Genomic DNA, 25,561 nt, shown 5'->3' with positions numbered 1-25,561 from the left:
TCGTAAGTCCAACAATGTTAGCCTAGGTACCCAACAAACACAATCCGCTATCTAGGACTGTACTGTAATAGGTTTACAATACTTTTCACACAAATAATACATAAAAAAATAAATAAAGAAAACATTTTTAATCTTACAGTACAGTACCGTACCTTTCAAAGTACAGTAGTACCAGCTACATCACCGCTGCTTTTACGCTTGCTTCCAGACATCCTGGGCTTGAAATGAAGATACTGTCCTACCGTACTCTATACAGTACTGTACAGTGAAGTACACAAAAGCACAACCACTTGTGGAGGATGCACTCACGTGACAATGTACGCCAGACATGTGAACTAACTTACGTGATTGGACATGCAAACGTAGGTTCGCATCTTTGAAAGTTCGCGACTTGAAGGTTCGTGTGTAGGGGACTTACTGTAGCTGTAACAGAGTCCAAATAGCCTAAAACATTTAGGCAAAGCTTAAAATATTTACTAAATGGCCCTTTGCAGAAAAAGTTGGACAACTCCTGCTTTATAGCCCCCAGGTCCCAGGCAGATTTCCAGCTGATAACACAGGGGCAGTTAAGAAGGACCATTGTAGTAACAAAGATTTGCTGTTGTAGGGAATTTGTAAAGACTCCCTCAGCCTCCCTGAAGTTGATGTAAGTTACAAAGGACCATCCATTTAAGTCAACCCATATTCAAGGCAACACCAATATGAAATGCTGTGTAGCCAAGGACTAGGATCTGTGGATCTGGCTGCAAAGCTCAACTACGTCTGCAAAGGGAAGAGCATGTGTTTGCAAGAGAGCCTGAACATCGTTATGATACTCGGGGTACACATGCCTGTGGGAGAGGGAGAAAAAACACTGGACCACAAATAAGGTATCTTATACCCTTTTCAAATATATATCCTCTCCTTTCTTAAAACGTCCACATTTCAGGAAGTTAGGTATTTATGCTCTGTAACTTTGAGAGGGGTGTCTGTGCAAAGCCTACAGACCCTGCTCTCAGCAGTGTTTTCACGATAAAGCCGTGGCTGAAGCTACAGTGAGGCTAGGGGTGTTGGAGAAGGCAGGTCTAGGTAGTCAGAGGCAGCGGCTATGTACCTGTGCCCCAGAACAGCAGGCTCCAGGTCCTGCGAGCGGCCAGAGATGAAGGATGCAGACTCCTCCAGCCAAGCAGTTCCAGGAAAGGGCCTCCAGCACAGGGGGACCAGCCTCAGCACAGCATGGGAGAGGCCACCTCTGCTCCAGGGAAGCATCTCCTCCGCTCCCACCCACCGACAATCTGCCCACATGTCCCCTAAAGACTGAACTTTCCCCGACGGGACACGGTCTCTAAGCAGCTCCAAGGAAACTCAGCTTTCCTAAGACTCGTGAGGATTATGCTTATCAGGGACTTTACCAGCTAGAAATGACAGGTTCCTTTTCTCCAAGCAGATACTGAGGAAATGTCAAATGTCAGTTTCAGATTAGTTGGGAATTTGGAGGCAGGCTGGATAAGTAGGAGAAGCCCCATACGTTGGGTTGTGAGGATATAGGAGCAAACATCATTTGCTCCGCCTAAATCTAAACCTCCACCCTGAAATCACTCCCTGATCAAAATGCAATTCTAGACAGTCTCAGTTAATGTATATTAATTGAAAAACTTCTTGATAATTTTACCTCAACACCTTATTTCCAGAGCCACAAAATGCTTATCAGTAAGTTACTTGCAGACATGGAGTTCCCTTTCCATTCACCCCAGCCCATTAATTTTAAGGTCTGATGTCAGTTACCTGTGATGCTAAACCCATTCTTGAATCCATCTTGCTCCACGGCAAACATCCATCCAATGATGCCTCCAATAGGGGCCAGAGGAAGCAGAGAGTACCCGATGGTCTCAGGAATGGTGCTGATGGCTGTGTAGGAGCGCCCATGGTTCATTACCACGTAGGAGTGGAGGTCGGTGTTCTCAAAGACAATGGGAACTTGGCTGTTCCCCACAAAGACCTTCCCTTTCACCTTGCCGTTAACTCTCTGGGGGGTACCTGAATGAGAAACAAAGAAAGCAGCCAGCCCTTCAGAATAGAATAGTATGTCTGGTAGGATCTGTACCTATAAAAGCAAAGAGCCAAACAGTGCTGGGGTAAAGGGCTTTGGGGTAAGTGAAAACAGCTGTTCAAAAAAGGCAGTTCCTATGGCTGTGTCTATGAGCCTTACAAATTCCAATTTCTTCCTCTCTTCCACGCTGATGGATCATGGACAGCAGAAAAGTGAGACCCATTGTTTGATGGAAGAAGGTCTGAGGCAAATAAAACGATCTCATAGAACAGTATCATGGGTGGTCTAGAACTAGGTGACATAAATGTCTCACTTTTGAGATTATCGGGGACAGAATTAGTCATTTCACTGGGACAGCAGGGCTAAACTGGATGGGACATTTGGTTGCCTGATCTGTAACACATCTTAAAGAGCATCTCCGGCTCAAACATAGGACTGCCAGTCTGAGTCCTGGACCTTCACTCAAGCCAAGCCAGACAGAAGTGGCCACAGCGGATATCGAAGGCCACACAAATACGCCCTCTGACCCAGAACCAGCTTGCGGGCTGGGGTGTGTTTGTTGTTCCATTTAGCCAACTGGGAAAGATGGGAAACTTACTATGGCATATTTAAAAGCTTTCTTCATAAATTGCTAAATAGTATATGTATAGGACACCATTTCTGAAAATCACATTAATGATAAAAATTAGCATACACTTAGGGGCAAATATCTGAAGAGGTGTACACAAAACTGCTACCAGTGGCTAACTCAGGGCCATACGGTGAACTTTCATTTTCTATACTATACATCTCTATAATGTTCAAATATTTATAACTTGCATATATTTATTATTGTTTAATCAGGAAAAGATAAGCTCTCAAGAAATTAAGTTGTTCTTGTATTTGAATAAGAAAATTGAAGGTTACCACATGACCCAGCAATTCCAACTCCTAGGTATATACCAAGAGAACAGAAAACATACGTCCACCCAAAAACTTGTACACGGACGTTCCTAGCAGCATTATTCACGATAGCCGAAAAGGGAGAGCACCCAAATGTCCATCAATTGATGAATGGATAAACAGAATGTGGTATATCCGTGAAATGGATATTATTTCGCTAGAAAAAAGGAATGAGGTACCCGATACATGCTAAAACATGGGTGCACCTTGAAAACATCATGCTAAGTGAAAGAAGCCAAACACAAAGGCCCCATGTTGCAAGATGCCATGTATATGAAATATCCAGAACAGGAAAACCCGTGTTGACAGACAGTAGATTAGCTGTTGACAGAAACTGGGGATGAGGATAAACTGAGGGTGACGGCTAAGAGATCCAGGGTTTCCTTCTGGAGCGATGAAAATGCTCTAAAATTAGAGGTAGCAGTTGCACCCCTTAGTTAATATACTAAAAAGAACCAAATGGTATACTTTAAGTGACTGTGTTACTTACATCTTAAAAAAAAAAAAACTGAAGGAAGAGGTAAATAAGTCACCTTGGACTGTTCAGGTTTGATGTAGAAATTCTATCACTTACTGATTGTACATATTGTGTTTCTCTTCCTAGATTATAAATGTCTAGAGACAAGACTTTCCCACCCAACTCCCTGGCTCCGTCTTAGCAGAGGTTTCTGTGCACAGTAAGTTCTCAGTAAAGTTTGTAGAATAACCTGAGACAAACGAGCCCTCATCTGAGTATGGTCACCAGTGTTCTGAAGACTTTCTGCTGTGTTCAGTATGCCTTAGCTGCTAAACAGGGTCACTGAGGGACTTCCCTAGCGGTCCAGAAGTTAAGACTCCACACTCCCACTGCAGTGGGCATGGGTTCCATCCCTGGCCAGGGAACTAAGACCCTGCATGCCGTGCGGTGCGGCCCCCAAAAATAAAATAAAATAAAATAAAATAAAATATAAAATAAATAAAATAAAATAAACAGGTTCATTGACAAGCCAAGGCAGACTCGACACAGAGTATTTCTGCAAATAAACTATGTCATTACACTGGGGGATGCTGTGAAGTTAGAGGACTAATATCAAAAAATGCCTCCAAACAATTACAGAAACAAGCAGGAAAGCCAGGGGGAAGGAAACCAAATTTTTTCCACCAAACTTGGAGCTAGAAAACTATTTCAAAAGTAGCAAGACTCCAAAAAAATATTTAAACCACAAAACTACGACGGGGCGTGCACAGAAGGTCAAAAAATGTAGCCGAGCAATCTGTCACATCTGAGCTTCCTGCCAAATGCAACCTGTCGGCATTTTCAGTCTGATATCTGGCACAGAAAGAGCTAATGAGATTTTTGCTCTTTGAGAAGAAAGGTTCACTGTAGATTGTGGAAGCTGCTCCCAGGGTGAGAGAAATATAAAAGCCAAGCCTAAAACAAAGCAGCAAAGGTACACCATCCCTGGGGCGGTGGGCTTTGGAAGCAAACAGACAACACATTCATAAACGTTAAAAACATCCCCCCAAATTGATATGCAACGTATCCAAAACTTTCTTTCGTTGCTGCACATAGTATTTAACCATCTAACTGTGACCGAGGAGGGAACTTTTTTATTTTAGCAAATTAAAATAACTGATTTCACTTTAGCTATGGCAGGGGATCTGAAAAACAGAAAAGTGTTCCTCCAGCTGAGTTTTATTTAGTTGTATTGTGTGAAGCAGTTGAGGTTCCTCATTAAACACACGAGGAAAATGACAGGTGACAAGTGAGGTGACTTGGCATCTGAAGGAACAAATGTTCAGTATGGTCGGTTTGGTTTTGTTTTAATTCTGGTTTATGGCCTCAGGTTCCCATAGGTCTCCCTCTCGAAGTAAACTCTTATCCGGACCCTCTAGACTTTTGCAGAGAAGATTCTTCTGACCATCTGAGAATGTCAAGACTGGTTGGTCCTTTTCCGGGGGCAGAGCTCAGAACCGATGCCAGCCCACTGACGCCAGCTGAGTCCCTTTTGGAGTGGGCCCACAATGGGTCTGGACTCCAGAGTTAGCTGTGATGCACCCGTTATGCTCCTCTATCACCATGTTGGGATTCCAGGGGCATGAGGACAGGTCTTTACCCACTACATACTTTGGTTTCCACCAGCCCACTGTGGCCTTGCTGGAGTTGAACCACCATAAGGACGGTCTGAGTGATGCCAAAAGAAAAGGTTTGAAAGAAGTGGAGGAAAATGGGGGGCACTGACAATTCATGGTCCAGGCTGCATAATTTCAACACTTCAGCCTTTGTCTCACGCTATAGGGACAGTTGTGAAGATGGGCTCCCAATGGCCGTCATTTCAGAGATAGAGAAACAACACAGGAAAGAAAGAGACCTTCCCTTATTAGAAAAAAGGACACTCCCCAGAACCACACCCCCAGTAGAAAAATACAGGCAAGAACGGGGAATGAGAGATCAACTATCATTGCCCGACTGAAAATATCACCCCCGTTTAGAGATCTAGGTAAAGGAAAGATTTCAAAACAAGCACCAAGGGGCTTCCCTGGTGGCGCAGTGGTTGAGAGTCCGCCTGCCGATGCAGGGGACACGGGTTCATGCCCCGGTCCGGGAAGATCCCACATGCCGCGGAGCAGCTGGGCCCGTGAGCCATGGCCGCTGAGCCTGTGCGTCCAGAGCCTGTGCTCCACAAAGGGAGAGGCCACAACAGTGAGAAGCCCGAGTATCACACACACACAAAAAAAAAGCGCACCAAAACAAAAACTCCACTCCTCCCCCTTTCTCCCCCTTCAAAGGGAAAAGACAGAAGCAAAGTACCTTCTGCAACACACTGCCGGCCATTCCCCGTGTAGCCGGAAACACAGCTGCAACAGAAGCCGGTGGCAAAGTCCCTGCACTCTGCGTGCACAGAGCACTGGTGTCTGTTGTTGGCACACGTCTGGCGGGAATCTGTGTTGTAGCTGAAAACTGCTTGGAGAGAACACAGCACACCTGTAAGCGCTTCACAGGGCTCTGGACCAGGAGGCTTTCTGACCCTACGCCCTCAGCTGTGCAACACTTGACATCTGCTCAGGCAATTCAGACCCAGGGCTCTCTACCTGTAGCCACTTAAATAGTATAGTGGTTCTATTATTCAAACCACCAAAGCAAATGGGTCTAAAGGGAGTCTGAGAAATCACAAGGGTGAATTCTTTAAAAATGCTATAATCCAATGTCCTTAGTATCACGGAATCAATATTAGGCGACTGCCACCCAATGTCAATCTTAATATGGCATCCATCTAATGTCATCAGATCCGCTTCATATTTTGGGCAGGAGGGACCTTAAAATTTTTAAAAATTATCTTTTATTGTGGTAAAATATCTATAACATAAAGTGCCATTTTAACAAGCTTAAAGTAGTTTTTAAAAATTTTGACCCTTGGGCTTCCCTGGTGGCGCAGTGGTTGAGAGTCCGCCTGCCGATGCAGGGGACGCAGGTTCGTGCCCCGGTCCGGGAAGATCCCACATGCTGCGGAGCGGCTGGGCCCGTGAGCCACGGCCGCTGAGCCTGCGCGTCCGGAGCCTGTGCTCCGCAACGGGAGAGGCCACAGCAGTGAGAGGCCCGCGTACCGCAAAAAAAAAAAAAAAAAATTGACCCTTTCTTCTCACCAGGGGATAAATCCTAAGCTCTTGAGTCAAAAGCTAGTTAGAAATAATTCCTCAGTCATACCTGGTCTAAAAGCCTCTGACCCAAGAAACAAGAAGAATTTCTCCCTATTTTAAATGTCTCCCTCCCAGGTTCATTTTATTGGATGATGAACTAGCTCATTAAACTCAAAAATCCAGAGCAAATTAATTTGGGATGAAGTTCAAAAACACAAAAGGGGATGAACTTTTATAGGGGATAATGACCCACTTTATAAATGACTGTTATGAGTGAAGAGAAAAGTAAAGTTTAACTCCAGGTAGATTCCATGAGTCCTACACACCCAGAATGGAATTTCCTGTATTTATAAAGATGGCGTTTGGAGCTGAAAATACTTGGGCCCTGAGCTGAACGCATGTGATGCTACTGATTGCTTAAGCCCAGCTCCCAGTGGGTCTGTTATGGTCGACGTATCTGTGGGTGACTATTCAAATCACACCAGGAATGCACTGCTGGCTATAGAAGGCTGACCTTTGTAATAAAAACAGTGAAATAACTGGGATCGAGGGCAGAAAAACATCTCTTTTAAACACAGTTGGGGTTCAAATCCGGGCTTTTCTTTTTACTAGTACCAAGGAATATACTACCATAAGCTGCTGGGGCTAGCTATGCTCTCATTTAAGTGAAGACTTCACAAATGAGAATTTCAGAGACACGTATGTGGGGTGAAAGCAGGATGAGACTCAAAGCTCACCGTGAAGGTAAACATATGTGCCGGTAAACATATGCAATCCATCTTGGGGCAACCACTCTGAGACCCAGCTATAAGAGCTGAGTGCGACGTGCTAGGTGTCAGCATTACCCCAGGAAATCCAGGGTGCCATGTGTATAAAGGGAGCCCTGAGACATGAACCACGTGCTCATCATGTCACTAAGGGCAGCTTCTCCGTTTCTGTGCCTCAGAGGTAAGTAAGCACACTACCCCGGCCACCAGATACTGTCCATGCTTTGGGATACTCGATAAGAACAAACATCCGACTATTGCTACGAGACAAATCACAAGTAAGGAGAAATAAAAATGGGTGAATAATGTGGAACTGAGTAGATGTTTTGAGGGCCTTATGATAACTTCACAGTTGAAGCAGTTGTGGGTCACAGTAAACATCATTTAAAGGCTTGGACCGTCCCCTTGATAGGAATCTTAATGGATTATAGGTCAACCTGAAGGGCAAAAAAATAATGAACACAGTCTAGTTCAAATGTTTTTTATAAGACAAATCAAAGCATGCTGGGATTCCAGTGGTTTTCCCTGAAAATGTAGCAAAAATCTGATATAATACCGTTGATTACAAGATATTGTACTTTAAAACCATCCTCAAAAAGGGGATCTACTTATTTTGTAGTTTTAAACGTTCACAAACTAACTCTGAAACTGAGAGGGTCCGGGAAGAAAAATCATCAACCATCCTCCTTCCAAAACCAAGAGGAAATAAATTTCAAAGATAAACCGTGTCAATAGCCAAAAGAGCTTCTAAAATGTTTTTTCAGGTGGGTGAATATACTACTGATCTCAGAAGTCACAAATAAGGAAGGAAATCTGCCTATCAAAATAATTCTAAAGCACTTTTCTCTTTAAAACAGAAAAAAAAAGAAAGAAAGAATAATAGAAGACTTGAAAGAGGACATGTTCTACAGTCTCCATAACCCCAGCCCCAATGGCCAGATCCCTTGGAGTCTCTGAAGCCTTCGGGCCCATCGACCGATGCTCTGCAGCTGTGAGTTCCACCCCTCCTTCCCCAGGCACTCATCCTTACAAACCACCAAATGATGCGCACAGCTGACACCCCACCAGCGATGCTCCCCTGTCTGGAAACGCAAGTATCCAAGAAGGTACCACCTGCAACATAAATGGCCTTACCAACTCCTGTTTCCTCAACTTCATCCACATCTATGACCTGTGGTTGCTGCTGGGGAAACCTCTCCGCTGGCAGCTGGAAAGATCTGGTCCTCTCCGTGGGAGGTCCAGGGGGTCTCTCAGTAGCCAGGCGGCGGGGGGGCAGGTCACTGGGCACGTTGTATGTGCCAGTGTCTCCCTTTCTCCGGGCCTCATAGGGGAAGGATGTGGTGCCCGTGTCCTCCAGGCTCAGAGGTGTCACCGAGTCATAATCCTCATCATCATACTCTGCTCCATCGTCCAATCCCAGGTTCACGTCCGAGGGCACCACGCCACTGGCCGTGGCCGGACTCCCAATCTCAAACACCCAGATGCCCTGCTGCCCAGAGTTGCTGCTCCTAGGGGGAAGGACAGGCTTCTTGGAAACAGGCCAGCAACCCACAAACAGCCCCCAGCAACCAAGCAGAAGGAGCCCTGGGGATCCGTGTCAATTTGAAACCCAACGCCTGCTTCTGCCCACAGCCTCGGTAGAGGATGAGAGAGCAGATGCAGTCCTATCTGGTCATCACTGAGCTGAGACCATCCAGGGGGATACGGTGAGGCTGTATCCAATGGGCACAACCCTAGCAAAGGCTTAGTCTTGGCCACTCGAGAGGCACTCTTCAGGGACATTTTCAGGCCTTAAAATGCAATTTATAGGAATCACTGGTCATGTGCTTTACCATATAAGCAACCTGTTGACCGGAGTCATCCATTTTCTCAGTTATTCTCTTTCCAGGGCATGGTGTGATATGATAAGAAATATGTATTTGGTCCTTGTCTCTGGTTCCAGCATACAATCCCTAAAATCCCTGTTATCTCTGGAGTGATAAGAGTGTCTTTTTGTATGCTAATGAGATGGCTGGTGGCTGGGGACCCTGGGTAGCTTCAGGATGGGGGCTGGTCACTAGGAAGAATAAGGCTTGGGGCTTCCCTGGTGGTGCAGTGGTTGAGAGTCCGCCTGCCGATGCAGGGGACACGGGTTCGTGCCCCGGTCCGGGAAGATCCCACATGCCGCAGAGCGGCTGCGCCCATGAGCCATGGCCGCTGAGCCTGCGCGTCTGGAGCCTGTGCTCCGCAAGGGGAGAGGCCACAACAGTGAGAGGCCCTCGTACGGCAAAAAAAAAAAAAAAAGAATAAGGCTTGATTACAGGTCTGGAACTTTCTTCCCCACGCCCTGACTTCCAGGGACAGGGGTGAGGAGTGGGGTTGGAGAATAGGTTAATCACCAATGGCCAATGGTTTAATCAATCATGCCTATGTAATAAAAATTCCTAAGTGATGAGATTGACAGAACTTTGGGGCTAGGAGGGTGGTGAGCCCAGAGGGGACACGGAAGCCCCTCACCCACTCTTCCTCCCATACCTTGCCCTATGCATCTCTTCTATTTGCCTGTTCCTGAGTGTATCCTTTATAACACACTGGTCATAGTAAGGAAAGTGCTTTCCTGAGTTCTGTGAGCCATTCTAGCAAATTATCGAACTTGAGCAGGGGTTCATGGAGATCCCCGATTTATAGCTGGTTGATCAGAAGTGCAGGTGGCAACCCGGGACTTGCAAGGGATGTCTGAAGTGGGGGCAGTTTTGTGGGACTGAGCCCTTAACCTGTGAGGTATGTGCTGACTCCAAGCAGTTAGTGTCAGAACTGAATCGAATCACAGGACACCTAGCTGGTGTCTGAAGAGTTGGAGAATTGGTTGGGGGAAAAAGCCCACAAATTTGGTGTCAGAAGAGTTATGGGTGAAAATGGTACAGAGTTGGTTTATTAGAAATCCCAACACTGTTAGCTGTGGAACCTTGGACAGGTCTCAGTTTACCTTTTTATGTTCAAAGTGTGTAGTGAAATACAAATGATATTGAGAATCTAAAGGCATTTTATAGTTATAAAATACAATAGAATAACCCTAATCTCTACTTCTTGCACCACCATTTTTACTGTTCTTCTGTGTGTGATTGGAAGTGTTCCTATAAGAAATTATGTAAAATGACCAGCTCGTACAATGGAAAGAAGGGACATACACTACTTGGTAGAGAATACTGAGCAAAAGACTGGGGTTAGACGGGGAATGAGGAATCAAGAAAGTCCTGCAGAAATTGGACGTCTAATCGATCTGTCTGCTTGGGACTCAAATAAAGGCAGTGCTATGCAGGAGCTTGCTTGAACCAGCTGGTAAAAAATTAAAGTATATAAACTTACAATTAAATAATCTACATTAAAATGAGAGGCAATCAAAAAGATACATATACCCCAGTGTTCATTGCAGCACTATTTACAATAGCCAGGACATGGAAGCAACCTAAGTGTCCATCAACAGATGAATGGACAAGGAAGACGTGGTACATATATACAATGGAATATTACTCAGTCATAAAAAAGAACGAAATAATGCCATTTGCAGTGACATGGACGGACCTAGAGATTGTCATACTGAGTGAAGTAAGTAAGTCAGAGAAAGACAAATATCATATGATATCGCTTATATGTGGAATCTAAAAAAAAAATAGTAATAAATAAACCTATTTGCAAAACAGAAATAGAGTCACAGAGGTAGAAAACAAACTTATGGTTACCAAGGGGGAAGGGCAGGGATAAATTGGGAGATTGGGATTGACATATACACACTACTATATATAAAAGAGATAACTAATAAGAACCTACTATATAGCACAGGGAACTCTACTCAATACTCTGTAATGACCTCTATGGGAATAGAATCTAAACAAGAGTGGCTATATATATATATGTATAATTGATTCACTCTGCTGTACAGCAGAAACTAACACAACATTGTAAATCAACTATAATAAAAATTAAAAGAAATAAAAGCAGAGGGAATAAATACTTGAGACTCATATTAGCTACGTTCTTCAAGTTATTTGAATCTACTGCACCTCTATGGTGAGAATACTATATAATGGTTCACCTTTTCTCAACCCCAGGTTGAGCGACATGATGTGAGCAGCTGTAAACGGGCCATGGTAGGAGTATTTACACCACGGAAATAGGCAAATGCTATAAATGAGGGCTTCCCCAACCCACCTAAAGCCAGTGGCTAAGCATTTACCAGCACACCATTAAAGTGTAGAGGAGTTTTAGACTCAACTGGCAATATGAAATTGGGAGGGGTTTTCTCAGCCTTGGGGCCATAGCAGGACATAGTTTTGGATAACTTGTATTTCTAACTTTATACGTATAGAAGAGATGGTAAAACTGTCTCAAATGAGAATGATATCTAAAAACTTGGACACCTGTTCATTCTAAGAGTATATCCCCTTGAGTTCATCAGAAAAACAAAGTACTCCATAATATAAAAATTATATACAAAATTTAAATCCATGGGAACATTTGCAGGTAATGTTCTATATTGTCCATTACATTATTCTTAATAAAACAGTCTTATAGACTGTTTTAAATAGTTATAGACTGTTTTAAATAGTCTTACAGACTTATAGACTAATGATAGTCTTATTAAGGGGAGAATCTACTGAAGAACAAAAAAAAAGCATACTTGGCCAAGTTTCCAAGTGATTCTCTGTCATTAGCAAATACATTATAAGCTCCGTCACTCTTCCATATGAATCCTACTAAACCTTGGCTGAAAGCAACCACTGCGGGAACTTGGTTCTCATCCTTCTTTGAGAATGTCGTATAGAACTGCAGACCATCTTCAGGATAAAGGAAAATGGCGTAGGTGCTGGAATCAGAGGAGGCCAGAACAGCCTGGAATGTGTTTCTCTGTGAAGATGAGTTAAAATTCAGTTACTCAGGAAAATATCTACAGATCTTAAAATGTGCTCTTCACCAGATCGCATCTAAAAAATACAGAGATGGCAGTATTTACACCTTATTCTAAAGAAATACTTTTGTAGGACCAAGTATTCCAGGATAATTCCACTTAAATATCTCTAAAGCTATGTCAACATGAAATTTTCTAATTAATCAATGAATACTTTCTACATAACCGTGACCCTAAGGTTAATGAAAAACTATAGATGACACCTCCAGGTAGTGGCCTAAATCTCATGCAACTTAGCAAATTCTTACCCACAGAATTTGTTTCCACAGCCATTAAACATATTCAACCACATTCATTATTTAGCTGATTGAGCCCAAGCACCGTGCAGTAAGAAAGAAAATGAGCTTTGAGAGAAAACAAATCTGGATCCAAATCCTGCTCTACTCCTCACTGACTGTGTGACCTTGGGCATGTTACCTAACCTCTCTGAACCTTGATCTGTGAATCTGTAAGATGGAGATAAAGCCACCTACCGCACAGAAATGTTAGGAGGACTACGTGAGCTAGCATAGGAAGGGCCAGGCACAGAGAACATATTCCTAATGTTAGTACCTCTCCTTCACACCAGGCATTGTCCCGAGCACTGTGAAGACGAATAAAAGTACGCGATCGCCGCACTTGAGAATTTATAGTCTAGGTGGGAAAATTGACATGTGAACAAAACGTTGCCAAACTGGAGGATAGATTCTGTAATGGAGTTGTGTGCAGGCGAAGTGCCCGATGCTGGGAGGAGTGGGGGCAGAGGAGGCGGAAAGAACAAGCAGGAGCTAGACACGTGCAGTGAGGGTCAGGGAGAGGCCATCGCAAGCAGAGAGCACAGCTAGTGCAAGAGACTGTGGGTAAAACAAACAAGCAAAAAGCCTCAGCAGGGAATTGCAAATAATCTGATACAGCTGCTGCAAGAGGGTGCAGAGAAGTAAGAGTGAGGGGAGATTTGGCCCGTGAAGCAGGCAAGAGCTCTGTACAAGGGGCTGGGCAGGTATCGCTCAAGTGAAAAGGATGCACACTCGAGAAATTGAAGGTTTTAAACAGTTTTCCAGTACAGCACTCAGGCAGATACAGGTGGCAAAGCAAAACGTGTCAGACAGACTTCTCCAAAGTGTGCTCTATGGGATGCAATGTGTCTTATTTGGGAGGGAAAAGGGTATGGCCAAAAGGTTTGGGGATGGCTAAATTAAACAAAATTAAGCAGGTTTCTGTACTATAGGACTTTCCAGAGTGAGTCACCATGAGGGAGATATAGTTTTAGCGCCTCCCAAACTTATTTGGTCTGAGGAGTCCTCTTCCTCAAGGAATGTCTGTGGGACCAGTGTTCTGTGGTACACACTTTGGGAACCACCAGCTGGGAATATCCCCCATTTAAAGGGAGTGCTTTTGGACCTTTCAAGTTGCTCTCTACCCTGTAATGCTATAAAAATTAAACAATGGCGGAGCAAATTTATTTTTCCAAGGAGAAATCAAAGCATGTCCTAAAGAGTCACCTCAGATCTAGAGATGGCTTCTTCAAATATTCCCCCCTTCCTCCAAGGGCAAGTCCAAGCTCTACACACCCTAACACCTTTCCCAACCACTGCATCCACAGAGACTCCCATCCCTGGTTATGATGAAACTGGTTTCCTGAACCACCCACATGGTACAAATGGGTTTTGTCCCCCCAACTAGAGTCTGGGTCTGGTCTTTATTTCTTCACGTCTCTTGAGACTGCTTTATTAGTTTAACCTATCACTTCATATTAATAAATTCTCTATTTATCTAGAAGCCACCTCCCACTATCCACCACCCAACGTAAGAGCAGCTAGGGCTGTAATTTATCAGCCCTGTTCTTGCCATGTGGCAGTCTTCTCAGGAATTGGCTTTCTTTACATCTAATCGTCATTACAGCATAGATTTAAGTAGCCCTGCAGATAAGGTTTTGGAAGCTTCAGACCTGCAATAAACAGCTTACTAGATTTTGCTTTGGATGTCTGTCCAATCTTTATCAATCGCATGGGCGTGGTATACATCAGAGTAGCACAAACCAGAAGACCAAAGTGTACAAAGCCAACATATTAGACTATTTGCCCTTGTGCCTGGGTGGGTGCTTACCTTGCCTTCCTGGGCAGGGTCCTTGCTGGGCCCTTGGTAAGGAGCCACGGATTCCCAAGTAACAACCACTACGCTCCTGGGCTTGAAAGAGACTTCCGGGAACCCTCTCTGGACACACTCCGCTGCCAACTGAGTGACAGAGGGAGATAAGTCTTCCCGATAGTAAACCTTCCCAAGGCCATCTGTCGTGTCCAAGTCCGCCAGGAAAGGGGCGACTGCTCCGAAGGTCGGTGGGAACAGCCCAGGATGGGATTCTTCGGCTGGGGGCTCACTCATGGCAATAATGCCATTTGTGGTAATCTGTACAAAACCAAACATCATTAAGAGGAGTGCAGAAACTGACAGTCAAAAATTGGGAGCAACCCAAATACCCATCAACAAGAGAACAGGTAAATAAATTCTGGCCATTTCATACAACGGAATGCTATACAGTAGTTTTTTTAAATACACAAAACAACACGAGTGAATCTCACAAATATTAAGCCAAGCAAAAGAATCCAGACACAGTATATGATTTCACTTATGTGAGATTCAGGAGGAAAACAGTGTAGTTCCGTTAACTGCCATTAATCTCAAATGTACACATAGTTGCACTTGTAGAGTACGTAAAGATAAAATTATCTCAGCTCTTTTTTCCTTGAAAAAAGAAAGAAAGGAAAGGAAAAAAAAAAAAAGATGTGCAGAAACGACATCTTCTTCAGGGAGACTGAGCTCCCGTTCACAGAATGCTGTCATAGTGTATCAAACATGACAGTGTGTCAAATACAAAAAAAATTGGAGAAAGACATGATCCAGGACTGTAAAACTCAGCATTCTTTTCCTAGGGAGGATGGCCTGGTAGAAGGAACAGGGGCAAGGATCACAGGACCTGACTCTGGCATCATCAGCAGACCTTGGGCAAGGGTCTTAAACTTCGCATCTCAGGCTTCCCAAGTGTGTGGTTTGTGGCACACGAAGGACCATTCAAACCTAAGTCATCATCAAAGACTGTGTTCATTTACTCAACAGAGTAATCATTACAAACCAGGGCTGTGCTAAGCACTGTGGGTCCACAAATAAGTAGAACCCAGGCTCTGCCTTCAAGGTACCCACAATCCAGAAAGACACGGAGATGGACTTACACAAACAGATGATAAGACAATAAGCAAACAAGTGTCAAGAAGTAAACGTGATGGGTCATGATGGTGGCGTTATTTTGAACAGATGAATGAATTAGATCAATAGCTAACATTTACTGAACGTTTACCATGTCCCAGACCTCTTATTAACATCTAATCCTCAGAAGAACCCCGTAAAACTAGCTATTACTATTATCCACATTTTTCTGAGGTGGAAAATGAGGTAAGTTAATCAATTTGTCCAAAGTTACCAATAAGAGGCCTCACCGGGATTTGAACCCAAGGAGCCCGACTTCGAAGTCGGCCCTCTTGATCACTACATGTACAGCCTTCTTGAAACCAGTTATCAGTTATCACTTCTTGAAACCAGTTTATAGTCTATGAAAAGACTTCACTGTTCTTATCCAGCTAAAACCCACATTCCCTGGGAAAATGGGGAAGGGACTACAGCCCCCTGGCAGTGGGCGTGCTTGGGCCTCCTGCAAAGCCATGCTTAGAATGAGGCTTTGAGCCCTTCCCACATCCTTGTTAGTGCACAGTTCACTGGTGACAGAGAACACCACGCCAGTGATCTTTCTACTTCTGGAGTCTATGAATTAAAAACAAAACAATCCCTAATCCAATGGGAGCGACTTTGCCTATGGCCCTAGTTTGAGCTTCAAGAGGTTACAGATTGGAAGAACACAGCAGCAAAGGGAGTTACAGTTGTTCAGGAGTTCATGAGAAGGCCTGTGGGTTTTCCAGGTCACTTACTTATCCTTCCCACGGCCTTATCCTTCAGTCACTTCAGACCTCATTCCTAGAGAAGGGGGCAGCGGCCGACAAGAAGGACAGGAACTTAAGACCAAACTCTACAACATGCCAAGAACCAGGTAAAAAGCTTCGATGTGATGGAGCCAATGTGGGCCCCGAGAAGGGAAAAGAACAGGTTTGAGAGTTAAGTGTGGACCTAGCAAGATCCTTCCTTTTTACCGAGTGTCACGGTCTGTTAACTGTTCAGGTGACGTATTTTCCATCATCACCGGGCACCAGCACTGATTTTCTAGGATGCACGGACAGGCCGCAGAGAAGGGAGTCAGGGAAGGAGCCTCGTCCAGCTGCTCTCCTGCCCTCTTCGCCTCCACCCCATCCAAACATCTCCCAGCACAAACATCCTCATTGGGTTGCCGTGTGGGAGCGTGGGAAACGGCTCACTTTCTCAAGCCACCAGAAGTTGGCAGTTACCAGTTGCCAGTGGGAAGTGATCACATGGAAGCCACATACAGACAACTTGGTTTTAAAAAGCTGTTTTCCAGTGAAATTTAAATCAGGCCAACAATTCTGAAAATGTTCCCGGTGCCTTACATTATTGAGAATCTAGGCACAGGAATTTCTATTTTCACAAGGAATGCTTTAGGAATTGAGTTTTTAGACAAGAAGCGTGACGCCCTGCCTGCAAATGCTTTGGACAAAGACCAGATAACCCTCATTAGTATTAGTAGGAAAATTATTTTTCAGGCAGTTTTATGGCACATTCAACTCACTTGCTTACGATAATGAAGAAAGATGTCATATACAGAACACCCGGAAGTTTCATTTGATTCCTAAACTTCTTAGTAAACGTTTTCAGTTTTGTTTTTCTCCAAATGTAACAATTAATGGCCAACTTGATAAACGATATTCCTTTACATTTGGGTGCCAGGCTTATTTCACAAATCTGTCCAGCTCATGATACTCCTACTGGCCCGGATCCTTTTCTCCGTCTTGTTCAAGTCGACCAATTCAATAGAAGGGCAGGCGCACAAAGGGAAGGAGGCCAGGAGGACAGACCTGGGTACCACTGAGAAAGGCTGGGACCTGGGACCCTCTACTGGGGCGCTTGCACTTGGACCTGGACAGACGTCTCCTCCAGCAACAGAATACAAAGGAACTATAGGGGACTAAAAATAACTGTGCGCATGCGCAGTTGGGACAAATTATGAACAATACGATACAAAAAGGCCACAAACCAATCGCCACTTCTGAGGTCCCTGGAGCAAAAGCAGGGTATTGCACATGCCCCCTGCACACAGCACCACCAAGGGGGTGGGTAGGCAACCTAAGCCACCCCTCAGGCCCGACCCACCAATCCGCTCCCACCCTCACCCCATTTAAGGGACCAGCTCACCGCGCCCCCCCTAGGAGAACAAGCAAGGGCGCCTGTTTCCTGTTTTTACCCCTCAAGCTGCAGCACAAGTCCCAGTAAAGCCTTGCCTGAGTTTCTTGTCTGCTTTCTTATCAATTTCTACTGATTAAAGAATCCAAGGACTGGGCTTCCCTGGTGGCGCAGTGGTTGAAAGTCCGCCTGCCGATGCAGGGGACACGGGTTCGTGCCCCGGTCCGGGAAGATCCCACATGACGCGGAGCGGCTGGGCCCGTGAGCCATGGCCACTGAGCCCGTGCGTCCAGAGCCTGTGCTCCGCAACGGGAGAGGCTACAGCAGTGAGAGGCCCGCGTACCGCAAAAAAAAAAAAAAAAAAGAATCGAAGAACCCAGGTCAGTAACACCATCTCCAAAGGGACTAGACTGGGCGCCACAGAGAGAGTCACGCAGCCGCCTGTCCAGCTGCCCAGGGCTGTCGCCATAACAGCTGTTCACCCAGTTGCTTAAGCCAGGAAACCTGGCAGGCGGCCTTGATTCCTTGCTCCTTCTCATCCCATGTCCTGTGTGTCCGGCCTCCAAAGTATACGGCACTTTCTCCATCCCTGCGACCACCAGCATCCCTCTTCCCCACCTCCTGCACCCATGTAACGGGCTCTTTCTCACCTCTTCCAGGGCTCAGCTGAAGTAACACCTAATAAGGGAGCCTCCTCCACCCATCCAGGGTAGGCTCCCCTGGCTGGCCCTTCCTCCTCCCTTCCCTCACGCCTGGCCCCCATTTATGTCTCCGCCTCCTATCTGTGTCCTTCCGGGCACAGACCACAGACTGTAGGGATCTCACTGACTCGTCTGCCAGCTCTGGCCGCTCTCCCCACCGCCACAGTACATCCCTTGCGGTCCAGGACCAGGTCCGTCTTGGTCTGTGCCATAGCTACAGAGCTTATCCCCTGCCTGGCACACTGAGCTCCCTCCCTTCCCGACTCCCTCCAGGAAGTGCACAGGGGAGGTCCATAGGGATAAAGCCTCCCACCAAGGCTGTGTTTTTGTTTATTTGCGGTACGCGGGCCTCTCACTGTCGTGGCCTCTCCCGTTGCGGAGCACAGGCTCCGGATGCGCAGGCTCAGCGGCCATGGCTCACGGGCCCAGCCGCTCCGCGGCATGTGGGATCCTCCCGGACCGGGGCACGAACCCGCGTCCCCTGTATCGGCAGGCGGACTCTCAACCACTGCGCCACCAGGGAAGCCCCCAAGGCTGTTTGAGAAATACTGCCCGGTGAGCTTCGAGAAGGGCCACAGCATTATGTGTCCGCGGTTCTTCCGCTGGAGTGCGACACGATTTACTAAAACACTTTGCGTAAATGTGAACCGATAACTCAAGTCTGAGCAAGTCTCTAGATGTAACTACCACTTTACAGGAAATACGGGGGACAGAAGCACACTCAGAGGATAGCATAGGGATGTGACCAGCAACATCCAGAATATGGGACATCCTCAAGGACAAATACCCAGTTTCTTTAATAAATGCATGGAAAAAAGGTGAGGGGAACCTGTAGATTTCAGAAGTCGTGAGGTACCTATCGACTAGACGTGATGTGTGGGCTTCGCCTGGATCCTGATTTAAACCAGTCAACTGAAAAGTCAAATAAAATATTTTATGAACCTATGTGATATTGGATGACATTAAGGAAATATTGTTAGCTTTTTAGGTGTGATCATGATTTTGCAGGGTTTCTTTTTGTTTCTGTTTTTATTTTTGGCTGCGTTGGGTCTTTGTTGCTGCGCGCGGGCTTTCTCCAGCTGCCTCAAGCGGGGGCTCCTCTTCGCTGCGGTGCGCGGGCTTCTCATTGCGGTGGCTTCTCTTGTTGCGGAGCACCGGGCTCTAGGCACGCGGGCTTCAGTAGTTGTGGCACGTGGGCTCAGTAGTTGTGGCACAGGGGCTTCGTTGCTCCGTGGCATGTGGGATCTTCCCGGACCAGGGCTCGAACCCATATCCCCTGCATTGGTAGGCATATTCTTAACCACTGCACCACCAGGGAAGTCCCCGTTTTGTTTTTAAAAAGTCACTTTTTTAGAGATACATTCTAAAATATTTACAATGAAATAAAATGTTTGGGATTTGTTTAAAAACAATTCAGTTTAGGTAAGAGGGAAGAATATTAAGAATAGGTGGGGATATAGGTGAAACTAGACGCACCATAAATGGATACATGTTGAAGCTGAGTGATTCATGAGACTGCATCATAATATTCTATTTGTGCATATGTTTAAAATTTTCAAAATGAACTTTAAAAAATAGATAATGAAGTGATTAATCTAAAGTTTCTAGAGAAAGGCAGTTAACTTTTATAGCTAAGCCCACATGAATGCTCTCTGCGAGGAGGGCCCACGTTCATTGTCTGAATTCCTCCTTCCCCAGACTTCCCCAGGTCCACCCCTTCCCTCACAACCCCTGCCTCTCCTCTACCAGAGATTTTCAGGAATGTTAGTAGCACTGGGCGCGCTAGATTGTGTTAATGAGTAGAAGGTGCTGGTGAAAGCAGGTTTAGTAATTAACAGGAACCAAAAGTTGCAGATGCTTGAGGCACCAGGTGCAGGGCCCGGAGTCCAGAAAGAAACAATTATTAAACATAAGTATTATACAGCAGTCACCAGTATTATTTTCTGTTCACCACTTTGCGCCAGCTGAAAAATTACGTGGATTATAGGACCAGGTTTTAGTTTTGATATGAATGTTGGTGAGGAAAAGTCTAGAATAGAAACAGATGCGCTGGAATTTTTTTTTAATTGCTTGCACTTCTCCAAACTCACCACGGTGTTTCACCTACTTAACACTGCGTGCTTTGCATTTATGGTCCCCTCGGCCCCAAAGACCCTCACTCAGCTCCTGTCCGTGGCAAAGTCCCATTTCTCCCTGTGAAGCCCTCCTGCCCTCCCCAAGCAGGGTGTAGCACCAGCTCCTTTACATCTGCACCTCTTTCTACCTTTGGGCCATTTACAGGCCCAAAATGGAGTCGCTTATGCTAAGCCCCACATCACCAAACTGAGACTTGATTATAGTTTCCACTCTATATGGAATCTTAAACCAGTCAATCAGAAACCACCTGATCAGCACTAGTGAGGTCATCTGCTGGGTAGACCCCTGCCCTCCCCTAAAGAAAAGTAACTTTGCAATACTAGGACCTGCTTTTTTTGGCCAGATAACTTCCCTGTTCCCACTCCCTCCTGCCTATAAAAGTCTTTCATTTTGCATAGCTCCTCGGAGCTCCTTTCTATCTGCTAGATTGGATGCTGCCCGATTCAAATCGATTTTTGCTCAAATAAACGCTTAAAAATTTTAATATGCCCCAGTTTATCTTTTAACAGTCTGCAATTAGCACCTTGGAGTCCTGACTTAGGAGCCCTGAGTCCCAGTGGCACCAGCACATTCCTTGCTGTGAATTATGTAATAGGGAAGAACAAATCTAACTCTGTACTGGATCTGTTTCTTTCATTTTAACCTTGAAGCAATTATACTCCAATAAAGATCTATTATTAAAAAACAAAACAAAAAGAATGTTGCCTGTAGCCTGAAATATACAGGACAGCCCATTCTCAAGGCTTTGAACTTTAAAGGTATAACACTTCTCCACTCATATAGAGATAAAAAGTTGCAGAACAGAGAATAACATTTGTCCTGTTGGACGTTTATAGGAACATTGTCACCAGACCTACATGGACAGCTGCAAGAACAAAGGATTCTCCCACCAAGAAGTGGGCACCAACCAACCACACCCCCTTGCCTTTTGGTATAAAAGAAGCCCGAACCCTAACTCAGGGAAGATGGTTCTTTGGGACACTAGTCCCCCATCTTCTCAGTTGGCTGGCTTTCCAAATAAAGTCACTATTCCTTGTCCCAACACCTCTCTCGATTTATTGGCCTGTCATTCAGCGAGCAGTATGAGCTTGGACTTGGTAACTATAACATGGCAAAACTCTTGTGAATGTTTTTTTTTTTTTGGCCACACTGCACGGCTTGCAGGGTCTTAGTTTCCCAACCAGAGAGCGAACCCACGGCCCCTGCAATGGAAGCCCGGAGTCCCAACCACTGCACCGCCAGGGAAGTCCCAAAACTCCTATGAATTGAATGCATTCCTGAGAAAGTCTGTCTGTATTATTGAGGGCTAAAGTAATAATGATGATGATGTTATATTATTGTCTTAAGGTAACTCTAACCAAAAATTGCCTCGCTGAGGTTTTTGGTAGCGTAATAATACCTTGCTTCTTTATTGAAAGACAGCTACCTCCAGCACAATGACCAACGTAAATACCGCCCTGAATCTTGCTGACAGTTCACACTGGGAAAAAGAAGTTCCTTCAGCAAAGTTAATGTTCAGCTCAGCGTGTTACTAGCGCAACTTAACAGCCCTGTACAGAACACACCTATTCACTCACCCCAAGGAACACACCAAACAGGCTCTTCAACCAGCTGCACCATCAATTACATCACAAAACGCCCCTGGGTGAAAATGCAAGCCTCATAGGGCTAACAGTTGGAGCCACTTACTTACAATTGTTTCCACTCAGCTGACAGTAAGAGGCGACAGAGCACTAACTCACGATGAGGAAGTGGCCCCCATTTAAAAAAAAAGCACTTCCAATCTCCTGCGCATCTTTAAAGTGAACTCACAGGCAAATGAAGCCCTGGAGAAAGTCTAAATGCAGATACTGAATACATTAAAATTATGTGTTAGATTCCTTACGTTCAAGCAAACGCTGAGGAAGTGAAACAACAGCCATCTTTTTTGACTTCAATGAGCCTGGTAGCCGGCCCCAGGGCAGGATGCTTTTCCCCTGCAACCCTGAGGGGAAAGCCTTCTTTAAAACAGATGTGGTTAAGAATACTTGAGGTAGGCACAAATAAGAAACAAATGGGCTCCTTTTAGAAATGCAAAGAGCAGTATGGGGAAGACAATGAAATTGCTTGCAGTTGCAAAAGCAAACTCCATGGGTGGGAAGAAGCAGGAACCTAAGGTAAAATAATTTAGGCCAAAGAAGGAAAGGGAGGCAAACACTTGCTGCTAGGTTTGAGGCCCTTTACGAAAGCTGTTTGCATTTTTTTTAATTTAATACAACCACCCCTCTTCTCACGCGTATGAAACAGACAAGGAAATGACAAGAGACTTAATTTAGCTTCATGTCACACAGCCAGCAAGTGATGGGACCAAGATTTGAACCCACATCTGGTCGAGTCCATTACCGGTGCTCTTTCTGTTATACTCAGCCACCTAGTTTAGAGAAACGGGGAGCAAAAGTCCTGGAAGTTGCAAAGCTTCATGGGATGGCTCCACAGATAGAGACTGGGCAGCTAGAAAAACCTAGAAAATGAAAAGGGCCTAAGAGAAGAAAAACTTGAGAAAGAAGTCCCTGAAATAGCCTGAACTAATGACACGATCAAGTTGGAGGTTAACTGATTCCAGCCTAGAGCCCAGAGGGGACCTGGGGCCTGCCCGCCTTGAGTGGTACTTGACAGTTTACAAAGCATTTTTACTCCAGTTATTGTAGTGAACCTAGTAAAGCATGCATTAATATCATCTTCATTCTTCATTTGATAAAAAAATGAATTTCCATTTATAGGACTTGCCTAAGATCATACACCAGAAGTGCGAGAACGAAACTCTTGAGTCTAAATTGCAAATATTTTCTATTAACTCCACAGAACCAGAGAAATGACTCTGGCTTGAATTAGAAATAGAAGCAAAAGGATTAGCAGATAAAAACAAGGGGCAACCTGGTAGTAATAGTTAAAAGATGAGTCAGTGTTTTTGTTTTTTTTTTTTTTTTTTGAGTCAGTGTTTTAAACTTAATCCAGTTAATGTCTAATGAGAGACTCAGGATAAGTTACCCATCTCTTCTGCAGGAAATTTCTACCTGAGATTATCTGCCAACATTTAAAAATGGTTGGGAGTGGGCTTCCTTGGTGGCGCAGTGGTTGAGAGTTCGCCTGCCAATGCAGGGGACACGGGTTCGTGTCCCGGTCCGGGAGGATCCCACATGCCGCGGAGCGGCTGGGCCCGTGAGCCATGGCCACTGGGCCTGCACGTCCGGAGCCTGTGCTCTGCAATGGGAGAGGCCAAAGCAGTGAGAGGCCCGCATACCGCAAAAAAAAAAAAAAAAGAAGAGGTAGAAGTGTCCTTCAGCATTCCAGAACAGGTGATCAGGAAAGGCAAGAGAAGGGCCTTGTCCAAACCCTCAGTCTCTGGGGAGAAGTGTGCCCCTCCTTAACACCTTGGATAGAGATATCAGAAGTTCACCTGTGCTGACTAGGGCACCAGGACTCCCTGAATTTGGATTATACCAATCCCTTAATTTCAACACCAGTCCCTTAATTGGAACATCAGAAATTATAGGGAAAGAATTAAGCACTTATCTGCCTTTCCAGAACAAACCATGTCAGTGTAACCCAAAAGCCCCAGTTGATGAGGGAAAGCTCTTCTTTACAGGAGTATGCCAGCTAATAAATGTAGAAAGAATGCTAGAAACCAACAAGTAAACAACAAGACAAAATAAGACACAATTTGGCAACCGTTAATTTAATAATTGATTCAGGCAAAGATCGTCAATGGTTGCTACAGACATTAAGTGAAGGTTGGTGGGCAAGGGGACAGCTGCATAAGGCCAAACAAAGTATCACCCCATAGCTTGCTCTCTGCTTACAAGGGGAAAAATGTAAGACGACAGACATGATCTAGCTGTCATCACCTTAACACGAGCAGCTAGCAGAGCAACAACCAGACATCACTTGCCTCCTGATATTATATACTATGACATATATGGCTTCATTCGTGAAGTATCCTTGTTAAATAATGTTTAACCTACTCAACAATAAAAATACAGATAACCCAATTTAAAATTAAGCAAAGGATGTGAACATACATTTCTCCAAAGAAGATATGCAAATAGCCAATAAGCATGAAAAGATGCTCAACATCACTATCATCAGGGAAATGCAAATCAAAACCACAATGAGATACCCCTTCACACCCACCAGGATGGCTAAAATCAAAAAGTCAGATAATAACAAGTGTTGATGATGACGTGGAGAAACTGAAACCCTCATACATGGCTGGTGGGAACGTAAAATGGTGCAGCCCCTTTGAAAAACGATTTGATAGTTCCTCAAAACGTTAAACATAGAGTTACCATATGACCTAGCAATTCCACTCCTAGGTATATACCCAAGAGACCTGAAAGCTGATGTCCACACGAAAACTGGGACACGGACATTCATAGCAGCATTATTCATAATAGCCAGAAAGGAGAAACAACCTGAATATCCATGAACTTATGGAAGGAAAAATAAAACCATGGAATATTATTCAGTCATAGAAGAACTAGGCACTGCTAAGGACTGCAAAGTGGAGGAGGCTTGAAAACGTTATGCTCAGTGGAAGAAGCCAGTCACAAAAGGCCACGTGTTGTATGATTCTATTTACGCGAAACGTCCAGAGCAGACAAGCCCATAGAGACAGACAGTAGATTAGTGGTTCCCAGGGACCGGGGCAGCGGGGAGGTGGGGGAGATGGGGAATGAATGACTGCTGAAGGATACTGGGTTTGTTTGGGGGGTGAGCAAAATATTCTGGAGTTAGACAGTGGTGATGGTTGCACAAGTCCCTGGGTATACAAAAAACACTGAACTGTACAGGTTAAAGCGGTGAATTTTAGGGTAGGTAAATTATATCTCATAACACTGTTATTTAGAAAATCAAGGAGGTGTAGAAAACAAGGGGGAATGTGTACATACATATGTTTGTACATTTGAGACTCTCTCTGCAAAGAGATAAAAAATTCATGAATAGTGATTGTCTCTGGGGAGAGAACGATGGGCCTGGAGGCCAGGGTAGGAAGGAAACTTCCCTTAACACTGTTTTTACAAGTTTTGTTAACCATTTGCATTGTCTT

General features: G+C 44.9%; 1 protein-coding gene across 2 annotated transcripts in view; it reads right to left on the bottom strand.

Moving 5' to 3' along the window:
• The window catches only part of NID1 (nidogen 1), a 97,581-nt gene that overhangs the window by 61,079 nt on the left and 10,941 nt on the right, over positions 1-25,561 (bottom strand). The window contains exons 2-6 of one of the 2 annotated variants that reach the window (XM_082854236.1): positions 14,387-14,686; positions 12,014-12,240; positions 8,491-8,864; positions 5,763-5,915; positions 1,765-2,016 (exon numbers count right to left, since the gene is read on the bottom strand). In XM_082854236.1, coding sequence (XP_082710362.1) covers positions 1,765-2,016; positions 5,763-5,915; positions 8,491-8,864; positions 12,014-12,240; positions 14,387-14,686 — 1,306 coding nt within the window. The remainder of the gene's footprint in view (positions 1-1,764; positions 2,017-5,762; positions 5,916-8,490; positions 8,865-12,013; positions 12,241-14,386; positions 14,687-25,561) is intronic. The other variant, XM_082854237.1, reaches the window with a different exon arrangement.

This window comes from Leucopleurus acutus (assembly GCF_964270905.1).
Source record: "Leucopleurus acutus genome assembly, chromosome: 14".
Taxonomy (NCBI): domain Eukaryota; kingdom Metazoa; phylum Chordata; class Mammalia; order Artiodactyla; family Delphinidae; genus Leucopleurus; species Leucopleurus acutus.
The sequence above is the reverse complement of the archived record's forward strand: the minus strand, read 5'-3'. Positions and strand labels throughout refer to the sequence as shown.